Source organism: Leuciscus leuciscus (assembly GCF_965113295.1).
Source record: "Leuciscus leuciscus genome assembly, chromosome: 12".
NCBI lineage: Eukaryota > Metazoa > Chordata > Actinopteri > Cypriniformes > Leuciscidae > Leuciscus > Leuciscus leuciscus.
Window position 1 is genome coordinate 4,528,922 of NC_138736.1, and position 19,362 is coordinate 4,548,283.

The window sequence follows — 19,362 nt, forward strand, 5'->3', positions numbered from 1 at the left end:
CAATGCATCTGTACCAAATTCACCAATAATGGCAATGACTGAAATATTCACAAACAGATGCTCAACATCATATTCACTAGACATCACTAGCCTAGTACTCTATCTCAATCTCATTCCTTCTGCCGTGGCAGGAAGAACAAAAACAACCAATTAAAAGGTGCCAGTAACGCCAATAAAATGAAAATATATTAAAACTATAATTTGTTAAATAATGCATTTTATACAAGAATAATAAATAGGCTACATTTTCTTTGATTAAAAAATGCAGAGTTTTAAAACAATTTTAATGAGTATTTTTTAATAATAACTGTGAGTGTTTTGCTACAAGTTTTGCTATTCTTCTGAGAGTCAAATGCCCTCAATAATAAAGTGAAACCCAACTTTTGGGGATATTTTAGGAGTCCTTATTGAAATGGGGGAAGTAAATTGGCCATATATTTTTCTTCATTATTTCTATTGGACGGCTGCTATATGAAAACTGTGGAAGTGTATGAAGTGGCCTCCTCAATAGTCAAACAGACCTCTCTCTTTGTGTGTGTGTGTGTGTGTGTGTGTGTGTGTGTGTGTGTGTGTGTGTGTGTGTGTGTGTGTGTGTGTGTGTGTGTGTGTGTGTGTGTGTGTGTGTGTGTGTGTGTGTGTGTGTGTTTCAATATCTGAAATCCTGGTCCTTTTGGGGGACATTTTTTGGCCCCCATTAAGAAAAAGGCTTATAAATCATAACAAGTTTTGTGTGATGGGTTTGGGTTAGTGTAAGGGGGAGAGAATATACAGTTTGTTGCCTACAGCATAAAAATCATTATGTCTTTGGAGAGTCCCCAGAAAACATCAAAACACAATGTGTGTGTGTGCGCGTGTGTGTGCTTCAGTTCTCTGTGTGTTACCGGGGAGACGCGCTTGCAGGATGCGGAGTATCCGGTAACGCGCTCGTAGCTTTTCCAAAAGATGCGTCCTCGATATCCCCATGTTACCTCATGTCTGACTGAACACTGGCCGTGTGCGCACTGTCCGATTCACTGTGCTTTAAATTCAGCGCTGTTTTAAACTTTCGCGATTCCTCAAGGACACTGAGAAGCCTGTTTAGAGGTGCGCGTTGATTTCATCATGGTTACAGACTTTTTAACCATTTCGTAACGCCGCCGGACATCTCACTCTGGGACAGTATGAGCAGTGAATCAGACTCACGGGTTTATATCTGCATAAACGCTGATGAAACTGCGAGCAGAGGAACAGAATGACACCGGTGTGGAACCAGCGACCGGGGCGAGAGCCACCGAAACCCAGATGGGGACTGACAGGCGAGTTCAAATGATTCATTAATAAATACATTAAGAGAATAGGACAATGACTAAAAGTTTAACTAGGTCAATTAACCAGTCCACATTTGCAGAATCTCCATAACGAGTATCTTATTAGGCTATGTCGCTATGATTCTTGACTAAACAAACTAAATAATATGATATAATTAGTATTACTTAGCCTAGATAAAAACCATTATTGATATAATATTCTAATATGTGATTAATAAATGTATATTTTTCCAAGCATGAAAGAAATTAATTAAATTTAAACGTAATTAAATTTAAAAATAACTTTAGGTTTATTCATGCATATAGTTAATTAGTTTCACAGTGGCTTTTCTTCCTTTCAAAAGATCTTTCTTAGTGACTTAAAAGGGAAACGGCATCTTTGAGTGTTTTTGGTGTTCAATTTCTTAATGCCTCCTGCATCCTTCCATTTAAAGACGTCAGACATGTGTTTAGTGCATGCATGGAAAGAAAGAAAGAAAGAAAGAAAGAAAGAAAGAAAACAAGCTGCGCAAGCTGAGTAAAGTGATCCGACATGATCAGATTTGATCCTTTTCCGTTACCCCTGGAGCATGCGGTGCAATTTGAGAATCTGCATGTCTCGGCATTGCTCCTCAATACACACCAGCTCTCAATTATTAATGTTGCACACTTCCTCTTTAATTCGCCTGTATAAGCTTTTTTTCTTCTCCTCCAAAATCTGATCAAGCAATTTTAAATTTTTACATTTTTGATGAACAAAGCAGATCTTTGGACGAGTTGCTCTAAAAAAAAAAAAAAAAAAAAAAAAGCAAATTGTATCCTAACAATACATGTTTGTGTTCCAGATCAAAGGATTAAACTGCCAAAATGCCCAAATGTTGCCCCTCGGCAACCTCTTCCCTCTTACCTGCACAGATCACGACCCCGAAGGCCCCTGACAGACTTTGGGCCTTCAGAAAGCCCCGTGTGTCATTGGGAGGAGGCAGGAGTCTCCAGAGCGAGTGGTTATCACGCCAGGCACGCAGAATCGAGCCCTGTGCGCCCGCGGATCGTGAGCGTGGTGCGAGCGTGTGGACAGGACGGCGTGAGGAAGATCTCGCTGCTGTTAAACCGGCGCGCTGTGCAGACCTTCGAGCAGCTCGTGGCGGATGTGTCCGAGGCGCTGGGCTTCCCCTGCTGGAACAACGCTCGAATACGACGTCTCTTTAGCCCTTCTGGCCGAGAGATCCAAAGCCTGGCTGACTTCTTCCGCTTCGATCACGCTTTCCTGGCCTTCGGAAACACCCGACCGTCGCTTGAGGACATCAGTGCAGCTCTGGATGAGCTCTATCCGGAAAACCCCGGACACTGCGAACACCTGCTGAGGGTTTGGGAGCGTATCCTGAGACCCAAGGCCACTAAAGCGGATAGTGGTTTCCATGATGACGATCCTGAGGTGTCCTTACCTGCGGTGCGGGATCATCAGGTGAACCAACCACCGGTCAACAACCTGCAGCCTGTTGGAAGGCAAAAGCTGAAGAGAGAAAGGCAAAGAGAACTATGGAGGAGGAAAGCTGACCTGCTGAAAGAGGATGAGAAGGAGCCGAAGAAAGAGGAACGAAAGAGAGACGCTGTTTTCTGCCGGAGCTGTCGAGGATGCGTCCCTCCTATTCCTCCAATCAGAAGCAGTCGGAGTTCTCAACCGGACAGGATGAATAACCCCAGTAATAAAAGTAGTACATCTCAAAACAATATGGTTTCTTTGGAAAAAGCACAGCATAGGCCACTGAAAGCTGATAAGCATGTTGCCAATACGAAATCTAGCCCTTCTGTTCCTCAAAACGCTCTTAACTTAGAGATAATAACTGAGCGGGACATTAATAAGCAGGATCAGGAAGACTTGCAGGGTAACGTCCCACCTGACGGTGCAGAACTCACTCTGGAGGACATCGAGCGCTGCTACGACATGGGTCGTGTGGTGGGAGACGGGAACTTTGCGGTGGTCAGAGAGTGCCGTGTGAAAGGCCTGGATGAAACCTTCGCCATGAAGATTGTGGACAACGCTAAGCTGCAGGGACGCGGTCACATGATCCAGAATGAGATCGCTCTGCTGCGAAGTCTGGAACATCCTCGGCTCATCCAGCTGTTTCGTTCTCACCACACGGACACACACGTCTACCTGCTGATGGAGCTGGTCACCGGAGGAGATCTGTTCGACGCCATCACTCAGAGCGGCAGGTTTACTGAGCCGAGAGCTGCGTGCATGATCACGGATATCAGTCAGGCGCTGGAATACATCCACAACAAGAGCATTGCACATCGAGACATCAAACCAGAAAACCTGCTGGTAAGAGATGACAGTTACTCAAATTCAGTCTTAAGGCCCGTTCACACCAAGGACGATAATGATAAAGTTCTAAAAATCATTCTAAAGAAGGAAAGCAGTCCACACCACAACTATAACGATAACGGCACAGAGAAACAATATCGTTGGAATCACTTACAGAACATTTCTTCCAGCTGATTAATGATGAAAACATTGACAACCAATCAGAATCCACCCTGCTTTAAAGAGCTCGAGCATTCAACGGAACGTTATTGTCCGCTTGTGTGGACGCTGCAGTTTTGTGGCCTGTCTCTTTAAATGCGCGTGCTCTTTAAAGCAGGATGGAATCTGATTGGCTGTCAATGTTTTCATGAAAACGATTCCAAATACATTGTTCCTCTGTGTCGTTATCATTATAGTTGTGGTGTGGACACCGCTATTCTTTCAATTCAGAACGATTTTTAAAACAAAATCTTTATAGTTATTGTTATAGTTATCTATATTACGTTTTAGTCATTTGTATTATTTTTTTTATTTCTATACATAACTTTAATTTTTTTTTATTTCAGCTTTCATTCTAGTCACTCAACTCAAAATCCTCTTAAACTTATTAATTTCAGTTTATTAATCTCAGTAATAAAAAAAATGTATGTTATTTTATTTCAGCTTATTTAAATCACCGAAAATGGTTTTTAAAAAAAATAGTTTTAGTTATAAATGCTAAGCATTATTTCATAGACTACCAACAATTTAAACAATATTTTTTATTTTTTATTATAATATAACCAAATAATATAACATTACTACTAAATACAACAACATTTACTTAAATGAGTGAAAAACATAACACATAGGACAGGGAACGGAAGAATAGTTATTAATCTGTTTATTTACATAAAACATCCGAACGAACCGATTCAATAGAATGAATCAGATTTCCAACACTACAAATGAGGACCGGTTAAGACGAACCGATCTTAAACTGATTCATTACAGCAGATTCAGTAGCAGTATGGCTACTTTGCAACCACTTAGTATTATATTGTACATGCATTTAAAAACAGTGAACAATACAACATCCAGCTGATATCATCTCTCTTTTTATTTTATTTTTTTACTGATTCTAGGTACAGCGGCATGGCAATGGAAGTCTGAATCTGAAGTTGGCAGATTTTGGCTTAGCCATGGTGGTAACGGAGCCAGTGTTCACAGTTTGTGGCACGCCTACATATGTTGCTCCAGAGATACTTGCTGAGACAGGTAAAGTCTGACCCACAAAAACTGGACTCAAAAAACCTGAGCTACAGCTCTGTGATCAGCCATGCGTGTGTATGTCTATATTTGACTAGGTTACGGTGTTGGAGTGGATGTTTGGGCGATGGGTGTTATACTGTTTGTGCTGCTCAGTGGCTTTCCTCCGTTCCGCAGTCCAGATCGCAATCAAGAGGAACTATTCCGTCTCATCCAGAAGGGAGAAGTCCACTTTCTGTCCCCTTACTGGGATAACGTGTCCGAGGGTGAGATCTTGAACTCCAACATTTGACCCCCTGCAAATATAAAAAGAGATTTAAGTGTTAGTTCACCCCAAAAATGAAAAAGCTGTCATAATCTTGTGAACATGAATCGTATCGTGTTCTTTCTTCAAAGATGCTCTATATTCTCAGGTGGAGTGAATGAGAGAATTTAGATATTTGGTTGAACCGTTCCTGTAAACCCTTTGATGCTGTGATCTAAACACATGACAAGTGTTGATGTGTGTGTTTTCCAGGGGCTAAAGCTCTAGTCAGGGCTTTGCTGGAGGTCAACCCGAATAGACGTTTCACAGCAAGTCAAACCCTACAGCATGATTGGCTTACACAAAAAGACCATAAGGGGGCGGCAAAGGCCACTCACGCCACAGCTGAGAGGCAGAGACTAAACAGACAGCTGGAAATTAATAATAAGAGAGATTCTCACAAGCCGGAGATGTTGGCCGAGAAATTCCACGCAGCGCAAATTCACGAGAACATCCTGAACAATAACTATGAACCAGATATCAACACACATGACAGAAACCAGGAGATTGAAGAGATTCAAAACATGATGAGCAACCAACAATATTCATCCCATGAAGAAGACATCACAACAAACATTCAAAATACCACGGATCAGCACGTACCTGAGAAACCAGCACAGCAAGAGGATACTGACTCAAAACAAGAGTATCCTGCTGAGTAATGAGTTAGTTAAGAAGAAACCAATGATGTATGAAAAGACCAAAAGAGTCAGGCCAAACACAGGCCATGTGAATGTGAGAAAGAGGGACGGTACGACTGACAAAATTTAACACCATGATGCAAAAACATTTAGAGTCTTCTTTCTCTCTCAACCTACACACATACTCTAGTCTAAGCACTGATACTGACAGAAAGTTCACCGTTTTTGACCTAATCCCCATCAGGTCCAGGTGAAATCTGCTCTGATGTTCACATTTCTGCACTCAAGGAAGGGTAGGCACTTTGTTTTATAAACACTTTTTGTTATACTGGTTGAAACTCTCTTCACATCCTGATAGCAATCCATAATAGTGGTCTCAATATGAAAACATGTACAGATATATCCTCTGTGGAAGTCTCAGGACCAAAACATGTACAGATATATCTTCTGTGGAAGTCTCAGGACCAAAACACGTTCATCCAATCATCGCATTCGGTCCGAATCTTATGCTTTCAAAGCTATTACTAGCCACTCAGAAATGGCCTACTCTACCGTTAAATGAGTGCACTTTTAATTCTCTTGTTATAAAATAGTTATCTTGTATAATCCAATATTTAAAAACAAAATACGAATTCAGTGTTTATTCTGTGTGGGTCTACAGGTCACTAATGAAATGACCCAGGACATTATTACACATTATTATTATTATGAGATTATTTACTGACTAGAGAAAGAAGGGCTATTCATGTTTTATTTTAATGTTTTTGTATGTGCGAGCCTCTAATTATTTTACATTTTCTTCTTGATCTGTGTCTAAAAGAGAGACTGCATGAAAGAAACTGTAAAAAAAAAGAAACATTTCAATAAGGAAGGACTAGTTTTGTTTTTTAAGAAGTATCAGTCAAGCTCGGCCTCTATTACTTGAGTGCCAATGTGTGTGGAAATAGTTGGGCCGACTAGCTAGCAATAAGCTCAAAGTATTTAGTATTGTTTGTCTTCCCGTGTTTCATTTCATAGCACGTCTTTATATTTGTTTTAGTCTTATTAAAGTTATTTTTGTTAATGTTATTTTGAAACATTATGAGTACTGTGTAGTAGGATAATACGATTAAACTTTACTAGCTGTTCGGATACACGTTTCTATAATGTGGTCAGTAAAATAATGTTTTTATGATGATAAAATGTCTATTAATCTTTTTTTTTGGTTGGCGTTTTAATTTCTTTTCTCTGTAATTACAAAATTACACACTTTTATAAGACATATAAGGCATTTAAAGTATCGCCCAAAATTAATAATAGTAATTCAGATTTTTAAAAGACTAATGCATACAAATAATATTCAGATTTTTGTTGACAGAACGAGGCAGTTATCAACCTATATAACCGTCCTGTTCTGGCTGAAGCACATATGATGATAATTACTCATGATTACTTATGATAATCAATAAATACATTTTCATTATCATCATCATTATGGTAAGATCTGAAATACCAAGTGTTCAGAGGTAATAATTAATGAAGAAAGCCCTTGTCCTAGTCAGGTGACTTTATCCCTTCAACCTTCGTTGTAAATGTGGTATATTTTAAGTGTACTTTAGATAGGTATGATGTGCATAAAAACACTATTAATCTCAGTGTAATTAATACCTTCTTTATTACATTGTTATATATGCACATTTAATAATATATATTATTTTATAGTATTCAGTATATAATCAGGAAACACACTCCCATCCCCCCATTCAACACAAAGCTTATTCAGGTTGGGGAAACTAGACTGACAGCTGTCTTGCCCAAACCAGTCCATCATAGACCGCGACATTTGATTGGCTGAGGCCGTTTCCCCTCCCCCAGGGGTCATTCTGGTTTCGGGTCAAAAAAATAAATAAATAGCCTAAATAACTTCAAATGGTGATTTTTTTAAAGAGATTATAAAGCAGCTTAAAATGTGTAACATGTTTTTAAAACCCTATGTAGGCTATCCGATAAAAAAAAAAATTCTTCCATTCATTATTCTGTCAAGCATAATAATTTAGATGAATGACAACCCACGATGACGTTGCCATTTTGTCGCATATGAGGAGTGTTGTGGGATTTTGACCATGGTATGAAAAGGTTTGCTCACCTTTTTACTCTTTCTTTGTACTATAATCGCCATGACAATAATGCGACAAACTAGCACAATAAAATATAAACAAATCTACTAACAAAACCAAGCACCACACTATCCAAATTACAAAAGTTTTTGATCACCTTTCTCTCTCAAAAAAAAAAAAAAAAGCTTCAGCCATGACCCGCAGGAGACCGGTGCGCATGCGCAAAGCATAGCTCTTTAAATATCCCCAGTCATCTGATGAAGCACAACATTTGTTGCAGCCAATCAGGAAGCGCGAACGAGAAGGGCCGAGCGGCCATCTTTACTAGTGGCAACGCATTCACTGACAGTTCAATAACGGATGATAGGATTCGCTTGTTCTTCAACTCGCTCTGAGCAAACCGACCTCGGATTGGCAGAATCAGAAAGGGACAAGCGGACAGGGGCAGAGGAGGAGACAGTCAGGAAAAAAACAAAGATGGCAGTGTAGATTAAGGGAAGGACTATCGAAGAGACTCTGCAGCAAACTGATAACTTATAGGCTTTCGGGTGAATCCGGATCGTGTCGGAGTGGCTCGGTTGTGATCGGAAGGTGTACCGGAGGGAAAGAGCCCGGCCCGGTCGCAGAGAGTCGCCGTGTGCGTGCTGTCACGGCGGATAACGGACCTAAACAACAGCCTGTTGTTTTGTTGAGTCTTTGCTGTTTTTTTTCTCTCTCTCTCTTTTTTCACACGCTGAGAGCCGAAGCTTACCTGAGATCTATCCCCCAAAAAATTACAGGCATCCATGCAGGCCAACCCGCAGTAAAACACAGATGAAATTATATCCACTGTCCCTTTACCTTGTATCATATTACCCAAAATTAGCCTATTTGAACTGACGTTTGATGGTTTACAACTGAGTGCATTGTTGGCTGTCCAGACCCCCCCCCCATCCCCATCATTAAAGGCCAACTACCTGGAAAAAGCTGAAAATCTCACCCTGACATTCAGCGGATCCTGTGCTCAGTCAGCCCAAATACCCCTCGTGACTCATTCGGATGTCTTCGATGGAAGAGCGGATGGAATTAGGCGTCGCGGCCGCCCCGGGCTCCTCATCTTCGGGGCTGGGTGTCGGTCCTGTGGGGGGTGTCCTGGATGCGGGTCCGGGGAGCGCAGGACTGGCCGGTATCCAGGAGGAGTCCGGTGTGCGGAGAGACGGTCCTGGTTCCGAGGCCGACCCGGACGCACCGCCTAAAAAGCGCATGAGGCACCAGGAAGGAGAGGCGGGGAAGCTCGAGGAGCGCCTGTACTCGGTGCTCTGCTGCACGGTGTGCCTGGACCTGCCTAAAGCCTCGGTGTACCAGGTAAACAAAGCCATTATGGAGACTTACAATGCAGAGAAATCCGTATGCATGACGTACATACCATAAACATAATGCAGCTATCAAAGTACACAACACGGCATCCTCTATGCAAGAGATATCAGTGAGATACAGCCTGTTGTTATAGATATGACACAAAGGGAGGTATCTTTTTGTCATTGTGATTGTTTATCTATTGTATTTCCATATAATACAGCTGATTGCACACTGTCTGTGACTCATAATGTGTGTAAAAAAAAAAAAAAGTCTAATAAAATGCACATATTTGCCATTCCAGGTACATGTTTTTTTTTTTTTCTAAAGAGCAGGTATGATGTTATTTTCGAAGGTTTCAGATTCTACACTTCACGTGATACAGACCTGAGCAGCTGTTTTCTGCCTTCAAAGGCCAACATGACAATCAGGGTGGTCACATGACCTGTTTAACCCAATCGCTGCTGGCCTCTTCTGATCACCCCTCCCCCAAATATGCACCCCATATAATCCCTCTGAAGCCACAGGCTAAACCAGCTGTAAAAGAACTTCCTCTCATGTTTTCACACACTTTGTTCACACGTGCTGACGTTTTAGGTCTGCACACACACGTTTACTTTTTTACAATTGTCCTAATTAATAAATAATAACTGGATAAATCCACACTAGGGTGGTCATTTTTTGTTTTGCGTGTTTTGCTGAAACTAGAGGAAATAGTTGACACACATTACACAGATCATGAGAAAGCTGACATCCTCTCACACCGAAGCCCATGTGATTGAGGGGGGAGGTGTCAGACTCAGAGCGCATCATGCCGTGTAATCTGTTTATTACAGAATCAGGGGTTGAATCCTATCAAATGAGACGAACATGTGCAAGTCCTGGAGCAAAACAAACAAGCCAGGGAGAAATAAATCAACTGACCACTGAATTAATCAAAAGCAGACTCAACAGACTTTACCTCCAGTGAAATGGATCTGCTGGTGAATTAGTAAACCAGTAACAGAATTATTCAAATGAAACCATGAACTAATCATAAAACGAGAATATTGCATCAGTGTTATCATTGTTAACTAAAACTAAATCTATTAATATAAGTTCTGTTAGTTCAAATAAAGATTCAATAAAAAAAACCATAAAATTTTATATGAAATACTTTAAATAAAAAACTTTAAAAATAAATAAATAGAAATGTTGCTTTGGCAACTAATCGAAATAAAACAAGTTGAAGTACTTACAATTATTAAAACTAGAATACAAAATTAATTAGTATATATATTATATAGAAATAGTTAAAAAATATATAAAAAAAAACAATGACAAAAGTACATTTTCAAAAATAACATTTCAAAATAAAAGCCAATTCAAAATAAAACATTAAAAAAATTTTTTGGTAACACTTTATTTTATGGTTACACATTACTACATGTACTTACTATAGTAATAACAGTAAATGATGCATAATTACAAGTAACTAAACCAAACCCTAACCCTACAGTAAGTACATGTAATTAATTAATATTACTCAGTGCATGTTTGAGTAAGTACAATGTAACTACGTCACCTTAAAATAAAGTGAAACCACAATTTGCTTTGGCATAAAATAAGTGAAGAATTATCTTTGAACAGTTTTTAAAACACATTAATTTATATCACATGTATTTGTTTGTGACAGTAAATTCGGGTACAACTTTATTTCGCAGTGTCCATGTTACACGTATTCACTATAGCAGTAAATAATGCATAATTACTTGCAACTAACCCTATAGTAAGTACATGTTGTTCATTAATATTACTCAGTACTTCAGTGTATATTTGCACTGTAACAAGGACACCCTAAAATAAAGTGTAACATAAATTTACAGTTTTAGATGCAAATGACAAATTGAGTACATTTTGATACGAGGACTGAAATGACAGATCTTTAACAACCCATTCTTACCGTAAAGGGGTCATATATTTTTAATAATTAATTATTATTATTATTTTCCCCCATTAAGATCCACTTACGAATTAAGAACAGAAACTCCCTTTGCATGTGAAATAATGAATCTTTCTCCCGTTTTCTCTGCGCTGAATTGCTCCGCACATGTGGTTAAGTTTGGACAGGGTTCATGTTACAAACAATCTTCACCTACCCAACCCTGGGATCCTTATGGAAGTATATACGCCCAAGGTTGGACAAACCGTTCTTTACTTAATTTTTTTACCTGATTTTACTTAGTTCAGGGAAGCCCAATCCTGTTCCTGGAGATCTGCCTTCCTGCAAAGTTCATATCCAACCCTGATCAAACACACCTGTCTGTAGTTATCACATCTTAGCTGTGTTTGAAATCGCCCCGTTCACTATTCCCTACATTAGTCCACTAATATAGTCTACTTGAAGGACTATATGTGACCCTGGACAACAAAACCAGTCACATGGGTCAATTCTTTGAAATTGAGATTGATACATCATCCGAAAGCTGAATAAATAAGCGTTCCATTGATGTATGGTTTGTTAGGATAGGACAATATTTGGCCGAGATATGACTATTCGAAGATCTGAGGGTGCAAAAAAATCGAAACATTGAGAAAATCGCCTTTAAATTTGTCCATTTATGTTCGCGATTATCCTGCTTTCACTCACAAAAATAAATGTTTTATATATTTACGTTAGGAAATGTACAAAATATCTTCATGGAACGTGATCTTAATATCCTAATGATTTTTGGCATAAAAGAAAAATCGATAATTTTGAAATATACCTGTGCGACTTGTGACTGGTTTTGTGGTCCAGGGTCACACATTAGACCATTACAAATGCCCTAGTGCCCTATATAAGGGTATAGGGGGTGATTACGGACACCGCTCTTATTTACAGGAATCTCTTTTTGAGGAAAATGAGGAAATGCCATCCTGCGTCCTTGTGTTTTGCATAAAACTCCCTGTGAGATGGTTTGAGCTCTGTTTGTAGGCTGAAGATGTGTGCTCTCATTTCACAGTGTACAAACGGGCACCTGATGTGCGCCGGCTGCTTCATCCACCTGCTCGCCGACGCGCGCCTCAAAGAGGAGCAGGCCACGTGTCCTAACTGCCGCTGTGAGATCAGTAAGAGTCTGTGTTGCAGGAACCTGGCGGTGGAGAAAGCCGTGAGTGAACTGCCCTCTGAGTGCAGCTACTGCCTCAAACAGTTCCCTCGCTCAGGCCTCGAGCGCCACCAAACAGAGGAGTGCCAGGACAGGTACTGCTGCACCCCTTCACTAAACACCATGAAAAGCCATGGGGCGAATTCACTAAACACTCGTGTAGTGCTGCACAATCACTGCTTAAATCTGCTATGATTATTTTCAGCACAACACGCTACTTTTGTAAATATAGTGCCCGCCCACTTTTTAAGCAGCCTTTGTTCCGGAAGTATTTAGTTTTTCCCATAGGGATTTAAAAAAAAAAGTCTTTGGTAAAGTGTTATAAGCCATGAACCAAACCAACCAGCTACAAGGTGAATCACAACATTATAAACTTTGATTTGACTGGGACGGCTTTAGTGAGAGAAAGAACTGCAATCCCATGAAGCATTGCAAAAATTTTTTTTATAAAAAATCGAATTAATAAAAGTTATGGAGAAATTCTGACTCTGATTGGTGGAGTCTTCTGTACAGAATCATGGGTAATGTCGGTTTTCACCATTGATTTAACATAATGCGGACTGACGGCTTTAACAATAGCATATAGCATCGATTAGAAATCTCGTAGCTCACAGTAGGGCTGTTTTTAATGGTTTATAAATTCTCGTTAAAAATCAATTTCCCTTTGGACTTTTTTTATTCTAATTGCTACGATGGTTTCGTGTGAGTGACAGGTTGCTGGAGGGGAAGAATTGAAACTGGCCCTTGGACAAGCTTATTTCCCAGCCCTCATCAGAGGAGAGACGTCTTTGCGAGGCAACGGGAATGTTACTGTTTCTGATTAAAGACTATGAGGGGCATATGTTTTTTGTTTTTTTTAAATAAATACTGATGTGCACAGATTATTTATTTATAATAAATACTGGAATATTCCATAAAAAAATAAGAATTGTCAATTTTGATTTCATGGTGACTTTAATGTTGGCCTGTTACAACTTTCGAAAAGCAGTGAAAAAGCGATGTTTGTGTCAATTTTCTAGTGAGAATTAATTGGGTTACACTTTATTTTAAGGTGACATAGTTACGTTGTACTTACTCAAATAAGCACTGAGTAATATTAATTAACTGCATGCACTTCCTATAGAATTACGGTTTGGTTTGGTTTAGGGTTAGTTACTTGTAATTATGCATTATTTACTCTTATTACTATGGTAAGTACATGTGTAACTACGTCACCTTAAAATAAATTGTTTCCATTCATTGTAACCAGGCACAAATCCAGACGTATAGTTGAGCACACATTCATTTAAAGAGACGATTTTTAGATGTTTTCATCCATAGTGATTTACTTTAGTGCTTTAGCATCACATATGAGGCCACTGTGATCATATGTGTCTTCAGCATTACCGAGATGTCTGGCCTTAAAGGGACTTTGGTGCAAATAAATAATTGCGCTATCAGTGGGCACAATTCGTGTTTAGTGAATCCTCCCTATTCTAGTCTTAATTAGTCATAAAGATGTATAAACATAGACACTAAGCTTGGACTATACAAGTCTCATGCACTCACTCACATAAAAAAATTAATCTCTTCAAATTTGATATGCAATCAGCAAGCAAACTGAGATACAATACAAAAAGTCAAGTCAATTTTATTCATATAACACAGGTTTAAAGCAGCTTTGCAGAAAATCATGACGTTAATGTTTATGTGGCCGGTTTCACAGACAAGGCTTAAGCTAGTCCCGGACTAAAAGGCATGTTTGAGCTGTTTTAACAAAGCAACTTGCACTGAAATTTCGTAAAAATGGCATTGTTTTGTCTCAAGATGCACATCAGTAATGTATTTTTTCTAAGGCACGTTTATAAAAGTCACTTAAAAATCTTTTATTGAACTAATGCCTAATCCTGGCTTAATCTAAACCCAGTCTGTGAAACCGGGACATAATGTCTTATCTTCATGCTTTATAGTTGCATTTAGTAGATTTGAGCTGGTTAATAGTAAAGTTGGATATGCTTAGATATCCAATATTATATACAGAGCTGTGTGATGATATATATAAATATATGGTATATTGCTAAAGTTGTTGGTTGGTCATTTAAAAAATAGGTGTTGTTTTTTTGTTTTTGGACATAGAGTGACGCAGTGCAAGTACAAGCGGATTGGCTGCCCATGGCACGGGCCGTTCCACGAGCTCAGCGCTCACGAGGCCGAGTGTTCCCACCCGTCTAAGACCGGCATGGAGCTGATGGGGATCCTGGATGAGATGGACCAGAGCCATCGCAGAGAGCTGCAGCTCTACAACAGCATCTTCAGCCTGCTGTGCTTTGAGAAGATCGGTTTTACAGGTACATAGAAACCTTGAGTCTCGTTTCATTGCACCGTTGACTCTTCAAATGAAGCTTAGCTTATTTAGGTTCCTTGACATATTGCTGTAGATCTTTAAAGTCCCCCTGCAGTCAATAATTTTATCCTTTAAAACTCATATTTGATCATCAAAATTACATATTTAAACGTTTATTTCCTTGAAAAAAAAATTCTTAATGCCTTAAAATAGATTTGATGTAACTCTACACCCTAGCTTCATTTAGTATACACGGTTCTATGAATATGCAAATGAGCCCCGCCTCCACTCACTCAGCTCAGAGATCCACTGGTTGACGATCACACGTTGATCTGATTGGTTACAAGGTAGTTTGTGACGTCAGAAACACAGAGTTTTTGAGACTGTCTTTGGTTCACTGCAGTTTTAAGAAGAAGAATGAATTTTGGCATGGTTTGTCTTAAAGCATATTAAAAACACCACATAGACATATAAACAACATTAAAAACTTGATTTTAAACTTTAATACATGTAGCTACAAAAAAATCTGTCATTCACTCACCCTTCCATAAGACTTTCGTTCATCCTTGGAACCCAAACAAAGATATTTTTAATGAAATCTGAGAGATTTATGTCCCTCCATTGAAAGTCTTATTTACCCAAATCACTGCTGCTTCATAAATAAAATGAATTCATATAATCATCAGGCGGTTAAATCCAAGTCTTCTGAAGAGACACGATCGCTTTAAGGTTAATTCACACTGCACAGACAGACGGCATCACACTCACTTCATCAGGTTTTGCTGGATCAGTGTGTCTGTCGCCGTTGGTCTGCTCTTGTTTTCACTGATTGAACATGTAGAATCGGCATTTGTCGGGTCGTGGAATGTCTGAGAAGTGACTGAAAAGGCCAATTCACACTGTACAGACACAGACCAACACCGAGAGTCACCAGATTACAGTCACTTCTAAATCACATTCAGCTTGTTCAATCGGCGAAAACAAGTTCAGACAGACGCCAACAGACTCCGACAGGGGTGACACACTGATCCGACAAAAACCAGACTAAGTGTCTCGTGTTATATGTCTCGGTGTGAATTGACCGTTCGCAAAGACCCGCCCCCTTTAGTTACTGTTGCTATGTCCGACAAGCCACGCCGCTCTCACGCCACACACGTTCTCACACAGTGAAATATACATCGTGGAGCAAAGAGGACACTGACAGACAGGACAGACCAGGGGTCTCATTTATAAACGTGGCGTACGCACAAAACGCGGCTGAAAATGTGCACTTTTCCTGTGGCGTGCTGATGTGTTTTAATGTTTTAACCACAGAGATAATTGCTTATCATGATAATACCAGATTGTCTGAGAAAGTAGTTTCGTGCAAATAATGCCCAAGGCCTATCTGTTTCCATTAAAAATATAAATCAATTAAAAATACAATCCGGCCAGTGGAAAAGATTGAGAAAAACTTTCTCTGAAATGTATTTTACACTATTTGATTTATGTATTCAAAAACAAGGCAAAGATATTGGCAACTATTTGATTTTTATTAATGTAATGTGTCTTGTGTACCGTTAAACGTTATCACGTGGATGAATAATCATATGCAAATGATATGCAGATGAGGATCTGCATAGTAAAACTAGGCGTTGTAAGCTCTATATATGGTTATTTCGGGGTGGAGACGCATGTGCGCACAATCTTCCGCTGACTGGGATTTATAAAGTGAATTCTGCGCCGGTTCTGGCGTACGAACGGTTTTATAAGTCGGAATATTTTTTTGCGTACGCCATTTTTGGCTTTCGGGCGCACGTACACTTTTAGTAAGGATCCTACGCACAGTTTTATAAATGAGACCCCAGGTTACTTTTGATATGAAACAGTCTCAACTTTCAAATTTGGTCATTTTTTAAAGAAATGTAAACAATAAATACCGTTTTGTGGCTCTTCAATGTGTCGTGACAGATCACTATGGCGCCTCAGTTAAAGCTTCTCGTGAACCGATCATCTCTTCCTTCTAGTCAATTTATAGCATCAAATAAACATGATTGAACATAAGAAGGAATGTTGTTTTAACCGCAGAAAGACGTCAGTACACTCCGTTTTTCAAGTTCAAATCCTCCAACGTTAATCTACTAACTCTCCTGACTGCTTTGTCGGACAAATATGGCAGATGGCGGATTATGATTGGTCAGATCGCCTGTCAATCAAACTTCTGCAAAGGGGCAATTGGCCTTTATATTATGAACATTTAATTTAGGCCTTTATTCACATATAAACATTAATCAGCGAAAGTAAACAGCAGCTCAACCGTACTTGCTTGACGTGCGAGAACAAACCTCATTGGTTCAAACCTCAAATGCGCTGCGTGACACGGGAATGAACCTCATTGGTTCTCACGTGTCAAGCAAGCATGAATTTATTTTTATTGTTCATTGTAGTTCATGTTAACCTATATAGTGAACTAATGTCAACAAATGAACCCTTATTGTAAATGTAACCCCTCCGGTCCTATTCCACGCAGTCTCTAGCACGTCTCTTGAGATCAGGGGAGTGAGGTTTACCTGCACAGCTCTCACTAGCTAGCCTCCCTTAGGCTCACTCCCATCCGGGTCACGGCACCAATTTATACCCTCTGGTCCTACTTGCCCCACTCCGAGTGAGAATAAACCAACGTCTCTGGCATAGGAGGCGGGTGCGCTAACAAAGATGCTGAAGACTGTAGTCTCTAGCATCAGTTGTTTGTGCACCTCTTGAGATCAGGGGAGTGAGGTTTACCTGCATAGCTGGCCTCCGTTACATAAAGTGTTACCAAAAATCGCTTGTGTCGTGATGTAAGTTGATAGCCTGTAATGTCATGTGTGTTTTCTCCAGAGGTGCAGTTCCGGCCCTACCGCACCGACGACTTCATCACACGCCTGTACTACGAGACGCCACGCTTCACCGTGCTCAACCAGACCTGGGTCCTGAAGGCACGGGTCAACGACTCGGAGCGCAACCCCAACCTGTCCTGCAAGCGCACGCTCTCCTTCCAGCTCATCCTGAAGAGCAAAGTGAACTCTGCCCTGGAGTGCTCCTTTCTGCTGCTGAAGGGCCCGTACGACGACGTGAAAATCAAACCCGTCATCCAGCACCACGTCTTCTCCAACGACGCCAACGAGACCGAGTACGCCCTGCTGCCCATCAGCGACAGCGTGGAGTGCAACAAGCTGCTCGCTGCCAAAAACATCAACCTCCGCCTCTTCATCTTTCAGATCCAGAAATAGAGGCACGGGACGACGGGGGGCGGAAGACACGGATCAGACGACGGGAGAAGGAGGGAGGGGATGGAAGCGAACAAAGGTGAAGCGAAGAGGGGGAGACGAGCACCACTGAACCACAGATACCTCTACGGGAGCAAAAGAAGGATGAATACGGCCCATCAGTACTGCAGTAGATCGTTTGTGTGTGTGTGTGAGTGTGTGTTGTAAGCTTTCAGACCCGCTACAGCCAAAAAAAAAAAGAAAAAAAGTCAACAATCTCACCCTGCTGATCTCCCATTGGGGCCTGATCGGGCCTGAATGAACAACACCAAGAGTCTGGGACTGTGTTTGTGTGTTTCTGGGCCTGTTTGTGTGGATATCAGTCAGTGATGACCAATGAGAGGCGAGTGTTTTAAGGAAGGAGACAGATAGAGACAGGTGCGACCGATCATTCAGGCAGCGTTTAACTCTGCGTTTGTGTGTTTTCACGCTGTTTTCCGACCTTCCTCTCGAGGTTTGCCCGCACAGACGCAGCGGCTGCAACTGCTTTAAGTGTATTTTTGTATGTGACGGTGGCCATTTTCATCAAAGCGCAGCTGTACAGTCAGGCTGAACAAAATGGCTGCCGATCCCACAATCCGAAAGATGCGATTTGCATGTTTTTTAGTTTTTGCGTGTGCTCTCTGGAACGCACACCTTTAGTTGCGTAGCATCGTAGCCTTGTAATCTAACTTAAGTTTGAGCTTTTTAACACATTTATTTAAGAACCTGTGAATCTTGCCCTTTTTTTTTCCTTCTTTGAATTTTCCCCCCGCTTATCTTGCCCTCTTTTAACCCCCACATTTTGTGAACACAGGTACATTTCTCCCGACATGACATGATATTTATATTTATTGCTTTTATTTAACCTGCATTAAGGTAACAGACATTTCACACTCACTCAACACTGCTAAACTGGAAAGATCTGATTGTGAGGCCGTGTAACAGACCTTCTTCCACCCTTATCCACATACACACACATAAACACACACAAACGCACACAAATGACCTTCTTTCATACCCTCATCTCTCTCTCCCTCCCTCACACACACACACACACACACACACACACACACACACTAAGCTGGGGGTACAAAAGAGCCAATGGGGTAATCGGATCTCAGTTCAGATGAACGCGGCTGTGACTTAGTTTTGACATACTTGAACTCATGAACGACAGAACGAGCAGTTGAGCTGATCTAGCAGAGACTGTCACTTCTGATTAGAGGAGTTTAGTTTAAAACTGTTTCTGCATTTAAAGGCTTTTAATTCTCACACTCTGGCTGTATATGTGCCTTTCTATTAAAGCTCATTTAAACTTGCGGCACTGCATTCTTTCTTGAGTATTTGAGTTGACAAATGCGTGTTATTCTCTGATAAATGCATGTTTGAAACTTGTACTTGTCATGTGGGCAACAACAGACCAC

The 19,362-nt window shown here is 40.4% G+C and overlaps 2 protein-coding genes across 3 annotated transcripts; both read left to right on the plus strand.

The window, feature by feature from the left end:
- The first annotated feature begins 760 nt into the window (after positions 1 to 760).
- Positions 761 to 6,969, plus strand: dclk3 (doublecortin-like kinase 3). Its single transcript, XM_082185865.1, has 5 exons — positions 761 to 1,295; positions 2,132 to 3,612; positions 4,719 to 4,851; positions 4,941 to 5,108; positions 5,360 to 6,969. Exons 1-5 carry the CDS (start codon positions 1,232 to 1,234, stop codon positions 5,806 to 5,808), a joined length of 2,295 nt encoding a protein of 764 aa, XP_082041991.1. The 5' UTR covers positions 761 to 1,231; the 3' UTR covers positions 5,809 to 6,969.
- Positions 6,970 to 8,351: 1,382 nt separating this feature from the next.
- On the plus strand, positions 8,352 to 19,257 carry zftraf1 (zinc finger TRAF-type containing 1). 2 transcript variants are annotated; one of them, XM_082185934.1, is made up of 4 exons: positions 8,352 to 9,227; positions 12,203 to 12,441; positions 14,435 to 14,673; positions 17,529 to 19,257. In XM_082185934.1, the coding sequence occupies exons 1-4, from the start codon at positions 8,922 to 8,924 to the stop codon at positions 17,918 to 17,920; spliced, it is 1,176 nt and encodes a 391-aa protein (XP_082042060.1). In that variant the 5' UTR covers positions 8,352 to 8,921; the 3' UTR covers positions 17,921 to 19,257. The 2 variants fall into 2 exon arrangements, with proteins under 2 accessions (XP_082042060.1, XP_082042061.1); XM_082185935.1 differs by having other exon boundaries at positions 8,354 to 9,227; positions 14,462 to 14,673.
- Positions 19,258 to 19,362: the final 105 nt, after the last annotated feature.